Source organism: Canis lupus, chromosome 4 (genome assembly GCF_048164855.1).
Source record: "Canis lupus baileyi chromosome 4, mCanLup2.hap1, whole genome shotgun sequence".
Taxonomy (NCBI): domain Eukaryota; kingdom Metazoa; phylum Chordata; class Mammalia; order Carnivora; family Canidae; genus Canis; species Canis lupus.
Window position 1 is genome coordinate 21,666,764 of NC_132841.1, and position 23,862 is coordinate 21,690,625.

A 23,862-nucleotide genomic window follows, 5' to 3' on the forward strand; every position below is an offset into this window, starting at 1 on the left:
AGATGGATGGTCCCAATGATTCAAATAGCTACAAGGTAACCAAGTCAGGGACAGATGGCCGCAGGGCCTTAGGACAGCCACAAGGGCCTCCCACCCAGGCTCTGAATACGAGATCAGTGATCAGCTGGGCCCCTGCTGGCACACGGGGGAGGGGGCTGGTAGCCGCAGGGGGTCAGCTGCCCTCACAGTCCTTAAACTGGGGAAACTGCTGGGATGAGATGTGGGTTTCCCGAAGCAGACGCCTCCTGCGCTGCTTGGTTTTATTCCAAGAAGTGAGGAGGGCCTCCTTCTTAGCTTATAAGGAAAGGACTCGTTATAAGATCGCAGACAATACACACATTCATTGCACCGACATATATCAAGGGGCTGCTGTGGGCTGCGCCCCACCGGGGCTGTGAGGCCGTAGAGAACCTGCTCTCAGCTTGCTCACCAAGCAGCAGGAGAAACAGGCCCACAATTCATAGTGGCAGGAGCCAGAAGGAAGCCCACAGGACGCAAGCTGACGTGGCAGGAGGGTCTCGAGCTAACCCCCACGTGCCCACCTCTCTGACAGTGGTGGGAACAGAGCCTCCCTGGCTTGAGCACCAGCTTGGCCACAGGGTGGGCCTGCCAGCCGGGCTCTGGGCCATCCCCAGGGTTAGAGTCCATCCCCGCAGGGCATGGGTACCTTGGCACATCTTGGGTCTTGATTTGGGGTTGGGGAAGCCTGGTCACTACTATCCCTGCTCCCTGGGACACAAGAGAGGAAAGCTCGAAGGCCGTTCCCAAGTGCGTGTCCTCCTTCAGGGCCACGGGCAGTGCTGACTAAGGGGAGTATGTGCAGGGGACCTGCTACCCTCCTAGGCTTCCCAGGGCCCCTCCCTACTCGCCCAGAGCCTGCACGGTCCCCTCCGTCTCCCAGGCAGGACCTGATGAGGTGTGCCTTCCCAAGTGTTCCTGCCTCCCTGTAGCTAGGGATGGGGGGCAGTCCACACCGGGGGGGCCGCAACAGGGTTGACATGTGGGTGAATCAACTGAGGAGGGCCTGGCCCTGCAGGTGAACCCCAACAAGTGGGGCAGAACACAGAGGAGGAAAGGGGCAGACAGGGAAGGCTTCCAGGAGGAGGTGAGACCCAGGCTGGGCCCACAGGTAGGTCAGATGAGTAGAATGAGGTGAGGTAGTAGAAGCCTGTGCAGACGAGGACGGAGACCCAAAGACACCTACCGCCCGGGACGACAACAGCAAAGCCATTCCCCGGCCCCTCAGACAGCTGGCCGAGCTCCCCTGCATGCCCTCAGCCCGTGTCTCTCCTCTTCCCCAGGGAGAAGCTGGTGTTGATGGCCAGGCCGGCCCCCCAGGACAGCAAGGAGACAAGGTACAGGGGCTCCCAGTTCTGAGATGAGGGTCGGCTTGGGAGTTCAAGCCGCAGCTCAGGGTGCTCAAGAGTGGTGGCCGTCCCTGCAGCGGGACCCCCAGGGCGCAGAGCTGACGGGCCATGGCTCCTGGTGGCCGTCGCTCCTGCCGGCTGGGGAGAGCCTTCCACTGAGTCAGCTGTCATGCAAACGCTGGCCCAGGGACGGACCCAGAGCCCCTGCTTCTGGTAGCTTCCACACCACTGGAAAAGGTGGGGCTCCGACTCCTCTCCAGCTACTTCCCGTGGGAGGGTCAGGCTGGTGCTGCCCTGGCTTTCGGAGGTGCAGTGGGGGCAGGGAGGTGAGGGGCAGGTTACCTGCAGGTGGCAGTGGCTCGACACTCCCTGAGCAGGCCAGCCATGGGTCCTGAGGAGTTATATTAAAGGGTCTCTTGGGGCACCTGGGGGCTCAGTGGTTGAGCAACTGCCTTCGGCTCAGGGTGTGATCCTGAGGCCCTGGGATCGAGTCCCGCATCGCGCTCCTTGCAGGAAGCCTGCTTCTCCCTCTGCCTGTGTCTGTCTCTTTCTGTATGTCTCATGAATAAATAAATAAAATCTTTAAAAAAGACAAACAAAACTTTAAGGGTCTCTTGACCCCTTACATTTACTTTCTGTCTTGATTTTTAAAATTTGTCTTTACTGTTAACATTGCCCCAAAACAACTGCACTGTGGTTTGTTTTCATTTATTCCCCCGAGCTCTGTCCTGCTTCCAGCAGGAGCAACCCCCGCCCCGCCCTGTGGGGAGGTCGAGGTCTCCTACTGCCTTATGCAGCCGCATCCCTCCTTCCTTCCTGCGGTTTGGGGCTGTCACACGCAGAGAGGCCCCTGAGGAGCCCGTGGTCCCTCCATGGCAATTATTGAACATTCAGGCGATTGGCAAAAAGCTCCTGAGCTCTTCTTGCTCCTTGCGCTGAATGGAAATAAAGAGAAGCAAAGGGCCTGGTCCCTGTGCCCAAAGAGGAGGCTGCGGTAGGGACTGGGGAGAGGTGGCCAGGCAGACACAGCGGAGTCCCGCACAAGGAACCCAGGACAGAGGAATGTCCTTCAGCGAGAAGCCAGAGGAGCCCAGAGGTGCTGGGAGGCACAGAGGAGGGCAAGCAGGGGGAGATGCTTCCCGAAGGGGAGGTCATGCCCAAAAAGGTCTGCAGCCTCTGGGCCTGAGCTAAGATGAGCCTCGCGGGCCCATCTGGGGACATCAGGCTCTCTCGTACCCAGCTGTGTCCCCGTTTCACTCCAATTTTGTCGTGCAACAGGGGGAGCCCGGAGCAGCTGGAGAACAGGGACCAGCTGGCCCCAAGGTACGTGCGTCTCACCTGGAGTCAGAGCACACAGCGTGAAGTGGCTGGACTCCAGGTCTTAGGGGAAGGAAGGGAAAGAGTCTTCTTCCTGCAGACGTGGCAGCTGTGACGGGACTCAGCCATCACATCTAGTCCAGAGTTGTCTCGTAGAGTCTCTGTGTTGGTTCTAGAACCTCTGGGCATCCCCTCTGGGTGTGGGGAATCCCCGGCCAGGCCCCCATCCCGCAGCTCTAGGTGCACCTGCATGTGGCTGGGCGCAGCACCCCCTTGCCTACAGCCCCGTCTAGCTGAGAGCGGGCACCTGTTGCCCTCCCGGCCCTACAGGCCCTGGCCCGGAGTTAACCGCCCTTGTCTTGCAGGGCACCAAGGGGGAGCCAGGGAAAGGAGAGATGGTGGACTACAACGGGAACATCAATGAGGCCCTCCAGGTGAGCAGGAGCCAGCCCAGAGACGGGAGATTGGGAGGTGCTCCAGGGGGAGCTGCACCACGGCCCTGATGAGGGGCCACTTCAACACCCCAACTAGTGTCCTTGAGGGCAGGCTATTGGACAGAGCTTCCAGGAGAGCGATCCCCTTGCTCTCTCTCCTTCGACCTCTGCTTCTAGCTTCCAGGCAAATGCTGCGCCCCCCCCCCCACCCCTCATTTGGCAGCCAGGTGGCCTGGCTCTTGGTCTGGCTGGGCTAGCAGGTTATCCTGGCTCTGGGGAGCTGGGCACCATCACTGGAACATCCTGTCGCCCTGTGGGGTGCTGGCCCATCCAGGGTTCTGGAGCCCCATGTCTTCAATACCCCTTTCGCAGATAGAATCTGTCTTTCTGAAACATGTCTCCCTTTCATGTCAGTTCAGTCATGTTCCAAGTTCGTATGATGCCCACCCTTTACGACAAGGCTACTCCATGCCAGCACTGTTGCCAGTTAAGGCTGGGTCATCTTGTTGGGAGTTGTAGGGGAAGGGTGCCCTGTGCTGTGGGGTGCCTCACAGCATACCTGGTCTCTAGCCACCAGTTGCCAGTAGCACCCCAACCCCGGTTATGACAACCAAAACATGTCTCCAGGCATCACCAAATGTCCCCTGGGGGCCAACCCCCACCCCTGGGTTGAGAACCTCCCATTTAAGGAAACTTTGTACCTCCATGAATCCCTTTACACAGTGTGCGATCCTGTCTGCGTGACATGGTCCCTCCGGTTTCTTGTGTGGCTCCGTATCCTCCTATTCCACATTTGTTATTTACAAGGAAGAACATCAGAGCCTTGGAATCTGGGTTCGGGAGGAAGAGGGAAGAACAGGGGAGGGTCCCGGTCAGTGATTAGAGAGAAGAGCTGTTGTGTCCTCTTTGGCCAAGTGAAGGGAAGTTAGCGGTCCATTTCAGGGCTTGCCTGAGTCTGTTGTAGGACAGCCTTGGTGAGCTGTAGGGAGTCCTTCGTCCAGTGACTGTAAGCCTGGGGAGAGGTGGAGGCGGCATGGGGTTGGGAGGCAAGGAGCCCACCAAGAGGACCTACCCCTACTGTGCTCCTAAGGGGGGGCCCAGCTCCCATGTTTCCACGCCTGGGCCAAGGGGACCCTCCAGATGGTTCTTGACTTGTTCTTCAACTGATTGCATGGCATTGGTTTTTAGGAGATACGAACGCTGGCCTTGATGGTAAGTCTTCCTCCTTCCCTTGGGCATTGGGCTGAGGGCTGGAGGGCTGGGGCTGGGGGCCGGAAGCAGGAGGCTGGGGCTGGGCAAGGACTTGAGGTCCGGCCTCCAGAAGCAGGTGCAGGGCTGCTGAGTTAGGACTGACCCTGAAGTGCCAGGGCAAAGGGTGATCCGAGCCTGAGCAGGGGCTCTCCGGAGCCTCCCCAACCCGGGGTCCTGGCTGTCCCCTGGAGCAGCTCTTCACCCACTCCACTGCAGACTCTTGTCGCAGCGTAAATGCTGGTTCTCCACACAGCTGCAGCAAGAAGATGGAGGTACAGAGGAGGACGCTTCTGTGTTTCTCCTTATACTCAACCTTCAGCTAATAAAATCCATAACCCTAAAAAATTAGTAACTACTTAACCTGCACTTTTCACCTTTCCTGGAAAGCAGTCTCCTCTTCTGCACTTGGAAAACCAATGAATTCCAAGCCCAGATTTTGCATGTGTACCTACTCCCAGTGACAGGCCTATGGATATTTGTAGTGAATATTTATGATTAAAACCACTACCATGAGGTTTAGCTTCCAGGCAGAGAGCTTAAAGGAGATCTCAAGGTTCTCAAAACTATTGGAAGTTCATTTCACTTAATATTTTTATTTTCATTTTTTAAAAGATTTTATTTAGGGGCACCCGGGTGGCTCAGTGGTTGAGCATCTGCCTTTGGCTCAGGTCATGATCCCAGGGTCCCAGGATCGATTACCACATCAGGCTCCATGCATGAAGCCTGCTTCTCCCTCTGCTTGTGTATCTGCCTCTCTCTGTGTGTCTCTCATGAATAAATAAATTAAATATTTAAAAATAAAAGTACAAAATAAAGAGGTTATTTATTCATTTGAGAGAGAGAGAGAGAGCAAGAGCAAGGGGGAGAGGCAGAGGGAGAGGGAGAAGCAGACTCCCCGCTGAGCAGGGAGCCTTACCCAGAGCTCCATCCCAGGACCCTGGGATCATGACCTGAGCCGAAGGCAGACCCTTAACCCACTGAACCACCCAGGTGCCCCTCATTTCACTTAATATTTTTAGTGGCCATGTGCCACAGAACACTCAGGAGGTACAAACCCAGACTCAAATGCCGGTCACATCATGCCCCAACCCCAGAGGCTGATATTAACATCACATGATTCTGGAATCAATGAACTTCATTGGGGGTCATTAAAATATATTATTTGAAATAGCTATGTGAAGCAAAACTTTGATGGAATTTTCTTTCTTTTAAAATCAACCTCCAAATTAATTAATTAATTAATTAGAAATCAACCTCCAGGTATAATTTACATACAGTAAAATGTACATACTTTAGCTGCTGTAAGTAAAACCTACTTTGATGAGCTTAGACAAATGTATATACCCATGTATCCACGACCCCGGGCACTCCAGAAAGTTCCCATATGTGCATCAGGAGTCCATCCCACCCCTATCCTCGGCCCCTGGACACCACTGATCTTTCTGTCCTGGTGGATTAGATCTGCATTTTCTGGAGTGTCCTCTGAGTGGAATCATGCAGTGTAGTCATCTGTGTCTGGCCTCTTTTGCTCAGCATAGAATATCTGGGTTCCATCCGTGGCAGGTCATGCACGTGTGCTTGGTTCATTTTTGTACTGCTGAGTAATATTCCATATAGCCAACCTGCACCTGTTTTGGTTTTTTCTTTTACATTTTTTAAATTTAAATTCAATTTGCCAGCATATAGTATAACACCCAGTGCTCATCCCATCAAGTCAACCTGCACCCGTTGATGGATATTTGCATTGTTTCCCGGAGGCATTTTTAAGTCCCTGTCAGGGAAGGTGAGATTTATCTTCTTGGAGCCCAGGGGTGCTCAGAGGGAGGTGGAGGGAGAGGCTGGTAGGCATGGCTCCAGGAGCCCCCCTGCCCCCTGCACTCTAACCCAGACACCTCAGTGCTTCTCCGCTTTACATTGTGGGGACCCCGTGCTATTTCCTTTGTAAAAAAAAAAAAAAAAATGTTTCTGCCACTGATGAGATGTTCGAAAATTATCAACTTCCATAAAGCAGCCTCCACTTACACCCCTCTGGCAATAGGCCGCCCCTCCTTGGTTGGAAAATTCTTCCACAGGACTTTTTTTTTTATTATTTTGTAGGGGCCCCCTGGTCTTCCCGGGCAAATCGGCCCACCCGGAGTCCCAGGGATCCCAGGCCAGAAGGTAACACTTGTCTTGACAAGGATGCAGACCCTGCAGAGGCACTGCGTGTGTCCCCAAGTGCGGGCGCCAGCGGGTGACCCTCCCATTGTCCCTGCAGAGCCATCACTGCCACCTGGCCTCTGATTTCTCCTCCTGCTCTGTCCTGCCCGCGTCCCAGCCGCCCCCACTCCTGCTGCCTCAGCTTTGCCATTTTTCCCTCTGCTGTCTGACTTGGGCTCCTGTCACTCACAGGCTCTTCTGAGGTGGTGGAGCTTGGGTCTAGACAAGCCGGTGCTTGTGGAGACCCCAAGCCGCCCATCAGGGAACATAGCACTTGAGCTCTTCCCTCTGGCTTCCTGTCCCTGCTCCCCTTTACACTCTGACCCACCCCAGGGATTTTCTCAGAAGGTCCTGCATGTTTGCACCTTTGTCCTCTGCTCACGAGGGCCCCTGCCCTGAAGTTCCTTTCCCCCTTCCCTACTTTTCCAAGTCCTGATATTTCAAGCCCAAGTCAAAGGCCACCTCTTCCATGAAGCCTCCGCTGATCTACCAGGCAGGACTCACTGCCCTTTCGTCTCTACTCCTCTCATAGCATCATCTTGCCTTGATGGTGTGGCTCGCTGTTTACTGGCCTCAAAGACAGAGGACAGGCCTCCTTTATCTCCCGCCCTGACCTCAAGAAGGGGATTGGGTTGATGCTACGATGCAGGAAGCTCCCTGTGGGGCAGGCAGGACAGGAGGGCAGGGGCGTGGAGGTGGACTTGGAGGCCACACCCTTCACCTGGCATACCCAGAGTCCTCAGAGCCAGCGTGTGGACTGGGAAATGTGGACTGGGAAACCAGGAGGCCCCTACTTGGATCCAGCTGCCCGCTGCACTGACCACAGGCCTTGGGCACACAGCTCTGCCTTGGGGTGCTCACCTGAAATGGAGCCAGTGCAACTACACAGCTCCTGGGTGACCCTGGCATGTAGAAAGTGTTCCAGGAGGGACAGTTATTCTTCTCTGCTCTGAGACTGACCTTCGGTCCTTCTGGCCACAGGGCGAGATCGGACTCCCAGGCCCTCCAGGACACGATGGGGAAAAGGTAAGAACAGATGCTCCCCCGAGACGAGCCTCCGAAGGTGGACCTTGACCTGGGCTGACCGGGGATGATGGGGGGAGTGGGGGCAGAAGGTTCTGGAAGAGGCCTAGATGTGAGCCTTGTGGGGAAAGGAGTGCGGAAGTGTGGGGGCAAACCCTGCAGAAGCCTGAGCCCCACCCACACTGCTGGCCCCAAAGGAGCCAGGAAGACCCGACTGGGATGGGCTGGGGGGGCTTCTCCGATTCCGAGGGAGGTGCACAGGCTCTTCACCCGGGCCAGGTGAGCACAGAAGAGCCATGTCCTTTGGACCTCCCATTCTTTCATGCTCTCTCTCTCTTTCCTCCATTGGTGTATACAGTAAGTGTTGCTAATGTTTTCTAAAGGGACCTCGAGGCAAACCAGGAGACATGGGCCCCCCCGGCCCCCAAGGCCCCCCAGGAAAGTCTGGACCGGCAGGAATGAAGGGAGAAGACGGACACACAGGGAGCCCAGGAGAGAAGGGGGAGAAAGGGGAGACGGGACAGGCAGGCGCACCGGTGAGTGCCAGGGTGGGCTGTCCAGGACTCCACCCTGGGGTGCATGCACGCTTGCGCGGGGCACCCCCAGCATGGCTTCTGCGGGGTGCTTGCTGCAGCTTGAGCTAGAAGCCTGGAGCCTGGAGCTGGGGGCAGGAGACTCACCCGGGTTTCCCTCAAGCCCCTTGCTTTATGGAGGCCAATTGCCCTCCTCAAGAGAACTGGGCCTGCTCTGTCATCTCCTGTGTCCTTCGGAAAGTCACTGGGCCTTGCAGGACCTCTGTTTTCTCATCTCTAAGATGTGGGTGGTAATGCCCTCCCTGGATACTTCACTGGCTTGTTGGGAAGGAGATGAGGTCATAGGTGTAAAACTGCCTCTTTAGAAAGTATGCAAAAGCCCTACACCCAGGAGAGGCTGCATGTACAAAAAAAGGCGGGGAGACCTTACCCAGTCCAACAAGGCTGCTGACTTGACCTGGGAGTCTTCTCTGGACTTCAGTGGCATGTCATCTGTGAAATGGGCACCATCCTAGACACCCGCCCTTGGACGAAGGGAGCCACGTGTGCATGCCACAGTTGGTCACAGATGCTCAAATGATGACCTCGCTCTTGACTAACAGAGATCTTTGTCGATCTGTAGGGTCTAGACGGCCCAACTGGGGAGAAAGGAGAACCAGGTGGCCAAGGGAGACCCGGAGCAACAGGATTGCCCGGCCCTATCGGGCTCCCGGGATTTACAGTAAGGCGGGAAGGCGGGGTATCAAGGTTGTCAGCAGGCCCCTGTGAATGAGGGCACACAAGCAAGGGTGCCCTCACGGTGGTCACCAGCCTAGCGGATGCCTGGCACTGCAACGAGGCTGCACTAACCCCCCCGGCATGCCTGACCTCTTGGGGGGAGGGTCCTCTTGATGAACAGCCAGTCTGTGAGGAGCACTGGAGTGTGAATCTTGGCCTCAGAATCCTCCTCTTAGAATAATAAAGAACCTCAGAGTCAACCAGTCCCACCTCTGACCCAGTGCAGGAGTCCCTCAGGAGCCACTAACGGGGGCTGCCCCATGCAGCCCGGACAGACTGGCAGCTCCCGGCCTCCTGATGTGTCCCCTCCAAGGAGGAGCAGCTCCAGGCTGGAGGACGTGCTCCTGGATGTGTTGTGGAAGCTTCCTCGTCCACCTCCCACCGCTGGCCCTCGCCCTGTTCCCAGAGCCATAGTCATTTCTGTAGCTACATAACAAATGGCAAATTCAGCAGCTTAAAATGATGTGCACATGTGATCTCACCATTTCTGAGGGTCGGGGGTCCAGGCTCAGTCGGCATCACGGGGTCCTCTGCCTGGGGGCTCGTGAGGCTGCAGGCAGGCTGTTGACTCACCTGGATCGTCTTCCAAACTCACTGCTGTTGGCGTGACTTAGTGCCTGGCCATAGCAGGACGGCGTCCCTCGGCTCCTAGGGGCTGCCCACGGTTCCTTGCCAAAGGGCTCTTCCCCAAGTTAGGCAGGTCACATGCTTGTCCAAAGCCAAGGCCGGCAGGAGCCTCTGAGTGCCTGCTGCCAACACAGGGCCGTGTGTGTGTGTGTGTGTGTGTGTGTGTGTGTGTGTGTTACGTAACCTTAACACATGCATGTTGTAATTTGTAATATAAGCTTGTAACAATCACAAGAGTGACCTCCCATCACCTCTGCCATGTGCCATATTCTACTGGGTAGAAACAGGTCACAGGTCACCCTAGGGTCTGTGCAGCGCGGGCTCCATACACAATATCAGCCTCTCCTCCCACAGGCTGGGCCCACAGGTTCCTAAAGACTGACCTTGGGTCCCTTGTCCAGTCTTCATACTGCAGGCTGACTGCCCCCTCAGCCTCCCAGGTGGTCCCTGACCACATCTCGGCCCAGTGGAGTCCCTGTCTGGTCTGCCACAGCTGTGAGGGGGTCCCTGTGCCCAGCCTTCCCTGAGCGCCGGCATCCACAGCCTGGTGTTTTGTGCCCACAGGGAGAGAAAGGAGAGCCCGGGGAGAAGGGTGAGCCAGGACTGGAGGTAGGTGCCCGTTCGGCCTTCTGTGTCATGGGGGAGGGAGTTGACAGGGACCTCATCAGCCCACAGTCCCTCGGGACATGCAGCACTTCTGTGTTCTAGAAGGAAACTCATGGTTGCCTGATGTGGGGAGCGAGCAAGAAGCTGAGCGCAGTAGCTCGGCCTCAGAGCCCCAGTTCACGGTCTCCCCACTGGTGTTCACAGAGCACCCACCACGTTTCGTTCCCGGTGCTAGAAGGAAAATAAACAGAAGCACCTCTGTGCAGCGAACAGCCCCCAGCAGCGAGCACCAGAGTAGTTAGCGGCTCGAGAAGCTGGGTGGGCATCCTAGAAGATGGGCCCTTTGAGCGGGATCTGGAAGCCTTTGTAGGAGTTTGCCTAGAAGCTCCAGAAGTAGGCTTTCCAGAGAGACACATTATACCCTGGAGGTGCAGTGGTGAAGAGAAGAGGAGAGACGCTGGGGAGAGAGGTACTCGGGACGGAGGCCAGGTTCTCATAAGGTCAGAGGGCATCGGGGTATGTGTCGGCTCAGGGAAAGAGCCAAGAAAGCAAAAGAGCTCAGCAGCATGTGAGGGAGAGGATGTCTGGTGGGAGGGCCTGTGCCACCCAGACAGAGCCAAGGGAGGGCCCGCCAAGCCTTCTCAGCCCCCCAGAGAGGTCTCCAGGCCCCTGTCGCCTTCGGTGCCACCAGGGCCCATCCGCTCTGGGGGAAGTGATGAGACGGCATGTATGTTCCTGAGTTAGAGACGGGTGGCCTCCTGATGAAATGCTCCAAGATTCAGGAAAACCACTACACACAGCAATGTTCCCTCCAGAAGTATTTAAAGTAAAAATTGGAAACAGCCTACGTTTCTAACAAGAAGGAAATGATTCAATAACTTATGGTAATAATACTAATGGTATAATAGTCCCCATGTTTGGGAGCGTTCCTTGTGCCAAGCGCCGCTCCGAGCCCTGGCCCGGGAGGAACTCATTTCATGCCGCTCAGTCGACACGGAAAGGAGGCTTGTGGGGAACATACAAAAAAAAATTAGAAAACCGGTTTCGGGTTAAATGAAAAACAGCAGAGAAACAAATTATATATATATAATCATCATTAAGTATGGACATACATTCAAGTACATTTTATGCGTCCAAAAAGAGTGGAAGGAAACAAAGCAAAATATTAGGAGTAATCACATACTTATTCTTTTCATTCTTTCAGCTCCCTTTAATTTATAAAAATTTTTAATGGGTCTGTTATTTAATTTTTTTATTTCCAAAATTATCATACAGTAAAATTGACTTTTTTTGGGGGGAGTGTGTATAGTTCTGTGGATTTTATTTAATACATTCATAGGTTTGCGTAGCTACCACCACAATTAGGATTCATGAATCACTTATTTATAATAAGAGGGGAGAAAGTAGTAAACTTAAAAAAAAAAAAAAAAAGAATATAGAGTTTCCAAGAGATGGAGCTGAGGAGTCCACGGATTCTAGAGGTACCGGGTCAACCTGGTGCAGGGGCTCCTCTTTGTTGGCCTTGCAGAGGGGTCACCATCCTGGCCACATTCCGTGGGATTCTAACCTGGGAAGGCGAGAAGAGCCCCAAAGTTGAGATGGGGTGACCAGCTCAGGCATCCCTCCTGCCTCTTGGGTGGCTGAGTGTAAGCAGATGGATGCCCACCCTCACCAGAAACAGAATCTGCAATGAACACCATCCTCCAGAAAGGGGAAGACCCCCTGAGTCCCTCTGCCTTCCCCGTCCTGCGTGAATCTGTCCCACTTCACTCTGCCTTTAAGGGAAGCAGAGACCAAGCAGTCTTGTCACAAACCTGAGGGGACTTGAGGGATAGTCTTCAAAAGCTGCCCAGCCTCCCCGCCTCTTCCACATAGCCAATCTCTGCTCCTGTGAGCCAAAGGTCTCAAGTTCAAACGCCTCCAAGGGCCAGGCCTGTAACAAATGAACACAAAGTTCCAGGTCAAAGACGATAGGGAGTGGTGGGGACTGGGGTAATCTGAAGATCTCGTGTCCCACCTGGAGGGGAAAGCTTTTATTCAGCTCCAGGCAATTACTGCCATGCATGAACAAGAGCCTCGGGCTGCCAGGTTTTTCTTCTTTCTTTTTTTTTTTTTTTTTCCAAGAAAATCTGGAAGTCTGGACATTTTGACAGCATTTCCTGGCAATGTTTGGGGTTTCTTTTTCTTTCAACATTGTGTGGAGTAATGAGTTGCTATGAGTTTCTGCCCTGTTCTCAGCCTCCTTTCGGGAGACCACATGCTGGGAAGTTCTGTCCCCCTCTGGCTTTGCTGTCCCCACCTGGACCCGGGGCCATGTCAGAAGGGGAGCCCTCTTGGAGTGTACCAGCGGGTAGGCTAATCATCTCCCTTTGGATTCTAGGTTCCTGGGCCTCCAGGGCCAGAGGGGCCCCCCGGACCCCAGGTAAGTTTGGAGGGCTTGTCAGCATTTCAGTCCACTGTGACTGGGTCCCTAACATCCCCTGCCCCTGGTGGTCACTGGGGTTGATCTCAGCGCAGGTCACTGTCACCTCCTCCTCCCAGGGTGGGATCTCTTACGCACAAACCCCTCCCTACTCCTTTTCCCTCCCGTGTGAAACAGGCACCATCTCAGTGACACCAAGGAGCCTGGGCATTGCCAGCTTTCATGGAAACAGTTGACTGGCACGGCAGCCCTGGGGTCTGGTCCCATTGCCCTGCAGGAGTCCCTCTGCCACTAAGCTCTGTCCTTTGCCATCAGATGTCTGCTCTCCCCCTTCCTCCTTCCTACTCATCAGCTAGCCAAAAGATCTGGATTAAGATGGAAAGTGCTTTAAAACCAGCCCCACTGGATTGGCCTTTCCAGGTTACAGGCGATAAGATGAAACCTTTATAGGGCTCCCATGCATGCAGCTAAACCAATAGGTGCTGGTCCTTCCTCTGTGGGATTCCCAGAACTCATGGCACTGTGTCAACTATTGTCTTTGGCAGAACAGGAGTTAATAATGATGGTAGCCAGCATTTACCAAGACTTATCACATATCAGACACTGCTCCAAGCACTTTGCATATAGTAATTTAATCAACTTTTGCTGTGTTCCTTCTGAAGCTTCCCTTCCTGAGACTCTGGGTCAGCCGTGGGGGTCACAGAGAGACTCTCTGTCAGTCCCTGGCTGGGGAGGCCTGGCTCAGACCCCACCCCAGGGAGCCCCCAGCACAAACACTCTTAGCACTCCCTCCACCTTCCCTGGGCAGGGACCCCAGGCCCTTGCTCTTTTGTGGTCCAACCTGCAGACAAGGTGTTTTTGACTTAACTAGAAATGCAGTTCTGAGGTGCTGTGTTTTGATTCCAAATGCAGGGGCTCCAAGGTGTTCCTGGACCAAAGGTAAGAAGAGGTCCTGGGACAGGTGCTGGGGTGGGGGGAAGGGCGGTGTCAATGAGGACCAAAAAGAAAGTCCTTCAGAGACAGGTACTCCAGGCCCCTTCCCTACATGGAATCATGTGACACGCTGGCCACTGGTTACACCCAGGAGATAATGAAGCCCTGCAGTGCTTTTAACACCCATCACTGATACTGGGCAGGCTTCAGATTTAGAATTTCCCCCATCCATTAATCCACCCTATGAGTAACAGGTTGGATTCTTAGCAAATGATGAAATCCTTTTCCAAGTACCCTGCCCCAGTCCTCTCACTCACCCTGAAGTATAAGATGGGACACAGAGAGGATGTAGTGTGGGCCCCCTCCCCAGGTCCAAGCCCTCTGGTCTCTGGCAGGAGGGGGGGATGTCTCCCAATCTCCCCCTTCAAAACCATTTCAACTGGGTAAGAAGGGCTGAGGGCTGATGGCATATAGGCCTGTACCTCCCGCTCCAGTATTCTTCAGGGGACTCTTGGGCACTTTTTGTCCCAATTAGCTCGGGACCCCCCCATGCTGGCATTTCAGGCACCTGCCAGCCAGTCTCTGCAGGCCCATTTTCCAGCTCTGCAAATGCCTGAGCCTGACCTGGAACCGCCCTGTGGGTTTGTCTCCGCTCCACCCATCCCCTTTTCCTCTGGGGACCTCACAGTAACTATGGCAATACTGAGAACTCTAACAGAGGAAGAAACTGGCTAGGAATTCCAGGATTTGTGGACCAGCCTGCCATCCATGGGCCAGCCACCTCCTCCCACCCCTCCTTCATCCTCTACCTGCCCCTGTCTCCCCAACCCATCCTCAACTCCAGGACCCCAGAACGCAAGAACAAGTGGTCTGAGACATGCCTTTCTGTGATCTCCCCCCTCCCTTTCCTTCAGGGGGAAGCAGGACTTGATGGAGCAAAAGGAGAGAAGGGTGCCCAGGGAGAGAAAGGAGATCGGGGGCCACTGGGATTACCCGTAAGTATCTCAGAGCCAGCAAACCTCGGAGGAGCCCAGCTGGGTGGTCACGAGGAGGCTAGGGTAGGGTGCAGGACCCTGGGAGAAGGCTGCTGCCAAACTGGAGATTCTAAAGTTCTGAGCATTCCAGAACTCCGTGCAGTTTGCCTTCCCACCTGGGCAAGAACATAGGCTCTAATTCCCTTACCAAGGGCTTCCTCTGGGCCAAGTCCTGGCCTGGGTGTGGGGAGGATGCAGAGCTAAATCCCGACAGGGCCCCCCTGCAAGGAGCACCCAGCTGGAGAGCCACACGTGGCTGAGAACAGCCTTAGGCCCTACATGTGCCTGATTCAGAGGCAGTAAAATCTGCCCTTATGGGAGCCAACCTTGGAAGACCTGGGAGCAATGAGAGGGTCAAATGTTCTCCATCTCCCTCCTATTTTCCCACTGAGACCCAGCAGAGCCCCTGATCTCTGCTCCTAAGCACTGGCCACAGCAGAAAAGCTTGCATAAAGGCAGGTTCTCTGGTCCCAGCAGGCTAAGGCCACTCAGATCTCTCATCTCAGCCAGCCCTGAGATCAGACCCCAGGTCAGGGCGAGGGCCTGCTCAGGAGGCATCTACATTTCCAGATGTGGGGCCTGGCCTGGGCGAATCTTTTGCCCCAAGCTCCAGTGGGCTCACGGCCTCATCACTGCCTCGCCTGTGTCCAGGTGAGTGCCCTCTAACACCACCCTGGAGCCCTGGGCTTCATCCTCCTTCACACCCTGGTGGGGCTGGCACTCTGTGGTTTGGCATTCAAGAGCTGGAAGGGACATTAGTGATCCATCTACTCATTTTACTGATGGGCCCAGAGAAGAAAGAGTCACTTGAGGTCACACATGAAGTCAGTGGTTAGGCCATGCCAGAGGCCGCTCCTTCGCTAAGACCACAGCCTTGCAAAGGGGCTCATTCCAGCCATGAGGGCTTCCTCTGTCCTGGGCGCAAGGCCAGTTCCCACCCTGGGAAGCCATAAAGAGCAGGAGAACAAAGAGAAGCCCAATTACCCCAGCTTGGCAGAGCTTGAAGGTCTGGTTAATATAATCACAGCAACCAAACAGCAAGAGCAAAAGGTATGATTACACCCTCATTAGTGCATCAAATGTAGGACATTTAAGGAGCTGATGTGCCTTACAGACTATAGAAAACTGATGACTTTAGCAGACATTTTCCCGTGTCTCAAGCTGTATCCAACATGTTTAAGTCCTCCTTACTAGAAAAGGGCCTTCCTGCCCCGACTCAACCACGAGTCTCTCCTTGTCCACCTTCATGGCCCCAGTGCCCTAGAGAACACCAGAGAATTTAGTCAGGGGGTCGAGATGCAAATGGCACAGAGACCAACCAGGTTATATAAAACAAAGAAAGTGCCAGAGGAAAGACCAAGTGCCCGGTCTATCTTTAATGTGTCAACATTCAAGTAGGGACATGGGTACAGAGAAATTCTTTTGCTAGCTTAAGAAAACCACACAGCAAGCATATCTATCAATGGCAATGAACGAGGACCTGAGAGACAAGAGAGAGTAGTGAGGACTATGGCACACTGGAGATCATGTGTCCCTTCTTGAGGAGAGCAGTCCCTCTCCCTCTCGGCAGACGGTTGTCTCTGAGGAATGAGGGCCCAGTATTTCTGGATAGTCTCATTTTTCCAAGGAAGCTGGACAATCTGGAAATTTATGCAATATCTCCCCATTTTCTAATGTTAGATCAAAATTACTTGCAACCCGTAGACCATGCAAGATACGTCAGTGGCCCACATATGGCCTGGAAACTGCCAGTCTGTGCCCTCTGCTCCAGATCCCTCAAGATAACTCGCCATTGTTACTGCATAGACAAAGGTTGTGGATATTTAGTTAAAGTTCTGATTTTCAGCTTCACCCCAATACTTTATGTTATATAGTAACAGCCTGTTTTTCCAGGCTATACTATGGAGTCCCTCCTGTTTGCCCTATGGGAGCAGTTCTCAGTGCTGACTGCACATTGGAGTTGCCTGGAGCTTTTCAAACACGCCATTACCCTGGCCTCACTCATGGAGACTCTGGTTGAATTGGGGTGGGGTAGGGCCCAAGCATCTCTATTATTTTACGTGTCCCCCAGGAAATTCTGATGTCGCCGTGGGGTTGAGAACCACAGCTCTCTAGGCCATGAGTCAAGATCATCCCAGAACTTTGTGATTCTAAAACGGAGAAGGAAGGCCCTGTAGGATCCTACTACCCATTACTTTATTCCCTACCCTTCCTTGCTCGGGGGCATTCCCCCACCTTTAAAATCCTGAGGCCTAGGCTCATTTCTGAGGCTCAGCTGGAAGCAGTTCTTAAGAACTCAATCCTTACTGGGCTAGAGTGTCTCCACTGCCTTCCCTCTGGTTTGATACATTGGAATCACTAGATAAATTTCCCTCTGGTTCCCCTAGGTGGGCCCTGGGGGCAGCTTCCCAGCCCAGCATTAGAGCAAGAGCACCTATCCCCACCTCATATATCACTGGACCCTGCATAGCAAGTGGGTCTTAATAGCATCCTACCTGCCAGCCAGTTTATTCCAGAGCATACACGGCCTTAGACCTCTGTCCCCATCAGCAGCCCCCAAAGCCTTTTTCTATAAAAGGGCCCTTGTCTGGGAGAACAGGAATGAATTGAGTTTGTGCTGAGCTTTGCAAACCACACAGTGCCAGAGAAAGGTCAGGCATCGTGAGTACGAACACCCGAGGGCCTACCCCACCACCGCCACCACCACCCCGCTGGAGCAGAAGCGGGCCAGCGTCTATCCACGTTCCCAGGCCAGGTCCCGTACCCCAGTACCTTGGTTCTCCGGCCTGGCCGGGTCTCAACGGTTGTGCCAGAGAGGCTGGGAAGACAACCCACCTTCCACGGAGGCTAGTCCCTCGGCAGTGAGACTGGTCCTGGGAAGGATGCACCCCCTCTGGTTCCAGACACCTTTCCGTGACCTCTCTTTCGTGTGTCCCCGGAGCTCTGCGACCCCCTGGGAGAAGGATTCCTGAGAGGGGCTACCAGGAGGGAGGGGGCGGGGCACAGAGGATCAGAAGGGCCGTCTGCACTGCTCTCCACCGGCCTGCTCGCCGCTGGCCACACTGCACTCAGTGTCCGTTTTTGTTGGTTTCCGTGTGAATACCATCACCTGTCCTCCCAAGCTTATTTCTCCCGTTTTGTTTGATGACCAGCATTTGTGTCTGTCCGGAGCCACTGCTTCACTCACCTCTTCCCTCCCCGGTCCCTTTCTCTCCCTCCCGTTCCTCCCCTTCCCTTCTCTTGGTCAAACTGTTCCCTTTGTCCAGGGAGCTTCAGGTTTGGACGGCAGGCCTGGGCCACCGGTGAGTGTCACATCTCTGTTACCCTTCAGCGCCCTCCCTCCATCCCCCACCCCCCGGCCTGTGACCCTTCTCGTCTGTCCTTGTCCCGCTGTGGCCTCGTTTTCCCAGTGAGTCATGCCTCATCCCAGCACCAGCACCAGAAAGGTACCGTCTATGCTCAGGTCAGAAGTGCTCATCCAGGCCTCTTGGCCAAAGATGGATGGCCTTCATCTGAATTCCCCTGGCCATCGTATGAACCCAGGGGCCTCAAATCTGAATCTCCTGACCGCTGGCCATGGGGTGGAAGGCTGCTCCAGCAGCACAGACTCTGTTCCCAACAGAAGGTGGAGTGGGGCCTGGGAGTTCAACCCCAGGGGTTGGGACCATGACTCATGCCCACCAAACACGACAGTGTCTGTATGTGCCTGTCATGCTGTGTTGTCTTCATGCTGTGAGCTCTGTCCATCTCCTGTCTGCCCACAAGGGCTTCCTAGTCCTGTGTAGCCCCCTCTGGTGTGTATGGGGGTGAGAGCGGGTGTAGCATCTAGGATCACATGGGACAGGCCCAGCTCAGGGTTCTGTGGGCATGTTACAGCCACCTCCTGTGGTGCCATGGCCGCCCTGCCACTCAACAGGAGTTCATACAGAACAAAGGAGGAAGGGTCCCCTCTTCCTCCATTCTTTCTGATTCCAGAAAACAGGCATCACCTACTCATGACTAGAAGGCATCTGGCCCTTCTTGTGACAAACAACTAAAGCATCAGAAAGAGAGTGTCTCTTCTCCTCTCCACCTTCCAGGCCCCTCCCAGAGTGCCCCATGAGGTCTTTAGAGAAGTGGCATTCCCACTGGGTCTAGGGATCACTGACCATCAGGGGCCAGGAGGCTGAACTCCCCTGCCCACGAGCCATAATCAGAGCTGTGTATGTGCCCAGACCCTTCCAGCCAGGGAGTCCCAGCTCGGCCCTTGCAGGATGTTTTTGAGGCTACAGATGCATGATCTGCCTAGAAGACCAGGTTCTACTGAACTGGCTGGAATGACATTCGGTGGGGAAGATAAATTTGCAGGGTTTCATTTGTGGAAGGGAGGTCGTGCCCTTGGGGTACGGGGAGATGTCAAAGCACAAGGCCAGCAGGCCTTCCCTGGGCCCTGGGGGTGGACCTCACCACTGAAGCCAGCGGGAGCCTAGAGCTTTCAGAGTGGGAAGACCAAGAGCAACCCCACTCAGAGTCTCACTCTATTGCAGGTGCCCTCCTAAAGCAGAGGAGAGGACGTGGCTCCCCCAAGACCCCATCCTTTCCCGCGTCCCCCCCACCAACTCGCGTGTGTGGAGGCCACACCATAGATCTCCCATTCGGAGACTAGACCTCTTTTCTGGGAATTATTATGGCTTTGCTCCTCCTCAACCCCTCCCTTAGCACCCTCCCCACACCTAGTGTGCCTTCCCCAGGTGGCCAGTCAGGGCGAGGGGGATGACCTGTGGCTGGAATCAGGGAAACCAAAACTATCTTCTCCACTACATGCTCCATTCTTACTGGACAGAGGGGAGCAGTGCAAATTCATAGAATTTGCCCCCCTTAGGACCTCAGCTTTTATTTTTCTCATTGACTCAATATCACATCCTTAAAGGGAAAGTTTTACAGGAAGAATAACCCTGCCCTGCCAATACTAACTTTTGTTGGTGCCAAATGTGTGATGTGCGTTCATCCATTTTAACCAGGCAGCGGCCTCGAAAGCACTCATGTCATCATCCCCATTTTACAGGGGGGGAAATGAACCCTCAGAGAGCCAAGAAGCTTCTCCAATATCTCAGTGTTGATTGGCCTTCAAGGCTTGACTTGAAGCTGGCCAGTGACTCTGGAGTTCTCAGCCATGGCCTTGATCAAGCCTCTTTCATTTTTGACAGGCTCTTGTCACTCATGCCCATAGTCTTCCCTCGTAGCTGCAAAGGGGGCATGGAGGATGTCTTATTGCTTTTTTTCCCTTGTAAAGTAAATCAGCACTTCCCCACTTGCTCGTGCCCCAGAGCAGCACCAGGGACTGCCCATGACCCAGCCCCACATCCCCAGGTCCTCGTCTGTGCAGAAAATGTAGCCACTGAAGCAGAGCAGTGGAAGCTCTGAAACATAGACACTATCTAGTCCAGGGGGAAATCGGGAATCTGGGGGAGGTGAAGGTGGGGGAAGGTGTTTATGGTGTCATAGCAAGCCTGGGCTTTGGCCCCAAGGCTCCAGCTACCCTGACTCCCCCAGAGCCCTGAGTCAGGAGCCAGTAGGACACAGGAGCCTCCAGGCCAGTGCCAGCGGACCCCCAAAGCTCAGTCGGCCACTGTCCAGGCCAGCCTGCCCCATAGGGCCGGGGAGTGGGACTGGAGGCTGAAGGGACCGCAGTGGGGTGGGGGGTGGGACCACAGGGGGAGCGGCGGCTGGCTGACCCCCTGTGCCTGCCTCTGTGTGTGTGCATCTGCATCGGTCTCTGTGGCATGAAGGCCCCCCTCTCCCCGCTGCATGTGAAGCTGCAACAGCAAACAGGTGCCAGCCCCTGCCCCCACCCCGGGATGGCATCCACCCCTCCCAAGCGCTTCAGGGAGCCAACGAAGCAGCAGTTCTCCTACCGTTTTCAGCCTTGGCAAGCTTGGTTGTGAAGCAAAAGGGTTTCCCTCCTCAAATCTGGCTCTGAGGCAGGGGGAGGCCTCTCCGCCCGAGGCCCCCACCCCAAACAGGAACTCACCCCAGTCCAATGACTGCCCTGAACGAGCCTGGCCTCGCCAACCCTGAAAATGGGCCTCTGGACCTTGCTCATCTGCAGCGCCGGGCGGGGCTCCGGGGCTCCCCACCCCAGTTCCGGCAGCAGGCCCCTCACCTCTGCTTTCTTTCACCTCCCCAGGGTACTCCAGGACCAATCGGAGTTCCAGGCCCAGCAGGACCAAAGGGCGAGAGGGTGAGTGCTCGGTCACCAAGGAGCCTGCACACCCGGAGCAGGGCCGGGGCCCCGGCCCAGCCGAAGGCCCTCAGCCCCAACCCGTTCCCCCTAAATAAGCCAGTGCCCCATCCGTGTCCTCTCCTGTTGACCCTCACAGCAGCCTGGGGGGAAGCTGGCCGCCTGGGGTGCTCGCTCTATCGCTATGAGCAGACAGAAGACTTCTTGTGTTCAGCTCCTGGTCGCCTGGCTCAGGCTGGCCAGGCCCCAGGCGCTACTGGGGGCAGACACACCTAAGCCTTGCGACGATTTAGGGAGGCAGCATAGAATGCAGTGACAGTAGTGTAAGAAAATCCTGGCATCATCGAGAAGTCGGGAGGCCAGGGTGTTAGGCCATGTCCCACGGCGGCAGCCCAGGGAGTGAATGTGTGTGTGCGGTGCTGGTGGGGGCCTGGCTCAGTGAAGGAGGAGAGCTTCCCGTCCCATCCGGGTCCACTCTTCCCAGCCAGACCTCGGTTTCCACACGTTTGGGGCATAGACCACCAGAGGGCTGCTGGGGGCGCTGGACCTCTTCGGGGCACCTGTCGAGCTCTCTGCCTCAGGGGAGGCCCTGACCCCCTGGCTCACAGCCCACACCCCTGCGGGATGGGTGCTAGGGAGCTCCTGAAGAGGGGCACGGGCTTCCCTCCCTAAGATGACAGCCACTTTGGGGACCAGGATGGCTGCTCTCAGGGGTGACAGTTGTGCTTCAACGAAGTTCTCTTGCTCTCGTCCCCACCTTCCCTGTCCCTGCTCATTTCCTGCTCCTTGTCTCCCGCTCTGCTCCTGCTTGAGGCCAGCTCGTACCTTCGGGGCGCTGTCCGGTCTTTCCAGGGGGCCTTGGTGGAGGGAGGGTGAGGGGCCTCCCGGCCCCCTCGACATGGTGGCGCCCACACCAGCCACACCCTCTGCTGAGCCCTTGCATCATAGAGGGCTCTTTGGAGGGACCAGAGAGCTTTCCCGGGGCTTCGTACAAAAACAGACAACGGTGGGTGAGAGGTGGTCACCACGTCAGGGAGGCCTCATGGGTTTCTTTCTCCTGTTTCAGGGCAGCAAAGGTGACCTTGGGATGACAGGACCAACAGGAGCAGCTGGGCTTCCTGTAAGTGCCATGCGACCGGAGCTTTCTCTCCACCTATCCCCCCACCCCCCAGAAACCCTGTCAAAACAGAATACCCAGAGCCTGGAGCAAACATCCAGAGCCAAGTGAGAATGCTGATCCCCAGGACAGAGGAAGCTGCCAACAGCCAACTGGTGGTGGGGCTTCCCTGCTGGGCACTGCCCGAGGCAAACGTCAGGACACATGGTCCCCTTGGGGTACCGGGTCCTCAGCCATGAGGACCATCTGATGGGATGTAGCAGAGGCATATGGGCCCCTCCCACCGCAGTGGGGGTCACACAGATGAATGTGCTATGGCCCCTGCCATCAAGGAGACGCAGAAGGAAATCCGGATCATTAAAACGCAAGAAGGAGATGTTTCATGAGAGGGGAAGCCTTCCCAAGACACTGCCTCCCAGTTACAGCAGACTTTCTGTTGTGTTGTTATAAAAGCTGATGGCCTAAGAGAGCCAAGACCTTTGTCTCCCACCCACTTGGAGGTTGTACATCTGTTCACCAGTCCCATGCTTGGCTGCCCAAGCAGCTTTGCCCCAGCCAACCCAGGCCAGTCTTTGCCTTGTGCCATTCCCCCAGCAGAAGACAGGGAGAATAGCCCGTACCTTACAAAGAGGGTATGAACAGCTTTGGGGTTACTTTTCTAGCAAGAGCCTGGCGGGAGAGCCAAGCAAACACCTCTTCTGGCAGGAGACTTTTCTGCACCCAGACCATGTCCTCCGCACCTGCTGCTCACTGGCATCCGTGAGCTAGAACAGGGTTGCAGTCCAGGGCCTTGGCTGCAGAGCGAGAAAACCAGAACCGTGTTCTGAGCAAAGCCCAGATGTGTCTTGAGGTCAAGTCCCTTTGTCCCCCTTCAGTACAGTGGGGATATCGAAGCCTGTCTCTGGTGAATTAGGCATCGGTGAAGACCTTATGAGCCTGGAAGGAAGGCCTGGACGGCCATCCTGTCTTTCCTCATTAATGTGTCTTCATTTCTGGGATTTATTGCAGGGTTTACACGGACCACCCGGGGACAAAGGAAACCGGGTGAGTCTGAGCCCTTGCACTTTGGCTCTGCTTACTAATGCCTTCATGATGTGGTGGAATGATCAATTGGGGATTCCTGACCCAACATTGGCAAATACACTTCTTCCTGGTAAATCATCCTAAATTACAAGGTTTTATAGTGAGGAGCTTACTCTGTAGCGTGCAGGCAGCCCGGGGCCTAATCCTGAAATGGAAGCATGGATTTTTCCACATGACAAGCGGAGATCAAATCCCACGGTTGCCATCAGATTAGCATTGCCATCCAGCAACGGGAGTCACGTGCCCACTCTCTCTACAGTGCCCTGCTAATGGATCCCTGAATGGTATTTTTTTAGACCCCTCATTGCCTAGTCGTAGCCTTCTGAGACTTCATTTCGCCAGGCAGCCCAGGCCACTGGTGAGAGAGAAATAAATTCCGGTTCCAAGCACAAGCAGACAGCTGTTGTAAGCAGCCAACCCTTTAAAAAAGTGTCACAGCCCTCATTTCTCTTGGAAAGGGTCCACAGGACCATGAAATGAATTGCACCTTCTGAGGTCCTTGGCTGTCCCTTTGATTTCTGCTGTCATCACCAGGACACAGCTGTTGAATGTCCACAGCACCCATGGCCATGTGGTAGGATGTGACACACGCCATGTATATGACACATGCCACATCTGGGCCCTGCAGGGACCTTTTAACTGCATTTGACCAAGAGATGAGCTGTGGGTCGGTTCACAGAATGTCTCATCTGCTGCTTCATCACAGTAGTCCCCAGAGTGTGACCCACAGTGCCTAGACACCCCAGTGCATCTACTAGCAGGTCATGGTGTCCCGGGGTCTTAGAGGGAGAAGAGAACAAGTGGAAGACCAGATGGAGAGGCAGGCCAGAACCACGACAAAATATACTGAGCTCACACAGAGCATTAGAGGCAGAGCAAGTAGCTCCTAGATCCCAGGTCTTCCAGATGATCTTTGAAC

At 55.0% G+C, this 23,862-nt stretch overlaps 1 protein-coding gene and 1 long non-coding RNA gene across 10 annotated transcripts in view; one reads left to right on the forward strand and one right to left on the reverse strand.

Moving 5' to 3' along the window:
* Positions 1–23,862, forward strand: part of COL13A1 (collagen type XIII alpha 1 chain) — an 80,354-nt gene that overhangs the window by 46,757 nt on the left and 9,735 nt on the right. For 4 of the 9 annotated variants that reach the window (XM_072823404.1, XM_072823405.1, XM_072823408.1 and 1 more), the window contains exons 20-35: positions 1,302–1,355; positions 2,646–2,690; positions 3,050–3,118; positions 4,307–4,330; positions 6,467–6,529; positions 7,550–7,594; positions 7,975–8,127; positions 8,747–8,845; positions 10,093–10,137; positions 12,515–12,556; positions 13,469–13,495; positions 14,404–14,484; positions 17,790–17,825; positions 20,690–20,743; positions 21,810–21,863; positions 22,869–22,904. In XM_072823404.1, the coding sequence (XP_072679505.1) occupies positions 1,302–1,355; positions 2,646–2,690; positions 3,050–3,118; positions 4,307–4,330; positions 6,467–6,529; positions 7,550–7,594; positions 7,975–8,127; positions 8,747–8,845; positions 10,093–10,137; positions 12,515–12,556; positions 13,469–13,495; positions 14,404–14,484; positions 17,790–17,825; positions 20,690–20,743; positions 21,810–21,863; positions 22,869–22,904 (927 nt within the window). The remainder of the gene's footprint in view (positions 1–1,301; positions 1,356–2,645; positions 2,691–3,049; positions 3,119–4,306; positions 4,331–6,466; positions 6,530–7,549; positions 7,595–7,974; positions 8,128–8,746; positions 8,846–10,092; positions 10,138–12,514; positions 12,557–13,468; positions 13,496–14,403; positions 14,485–17,789; positions 17,826–20,689; positions 20,744–21,809; positions 21,864–22,868; positions 22,905–23,862) is intronic. The other 5 variants (XM_072823407.1, XM_072823403.1, XM_072823409.1 and 2 more) reach the window with 3 other exon arrangements.
* LOC140631961 (uncharacterized) lies at positions 11,205–20,636 on the reverse strand. The gene is made up of 3 exons (XR_012029492.1): positions 20,418–20,636; positions 11,949–12,067; positions 11,205–11,701 (listed from the first exon to the last, which is right to left on the reverse strand). It is a non-coding gene; the product is annotated as an uncharacterized lncRNA (long non-coding RNA).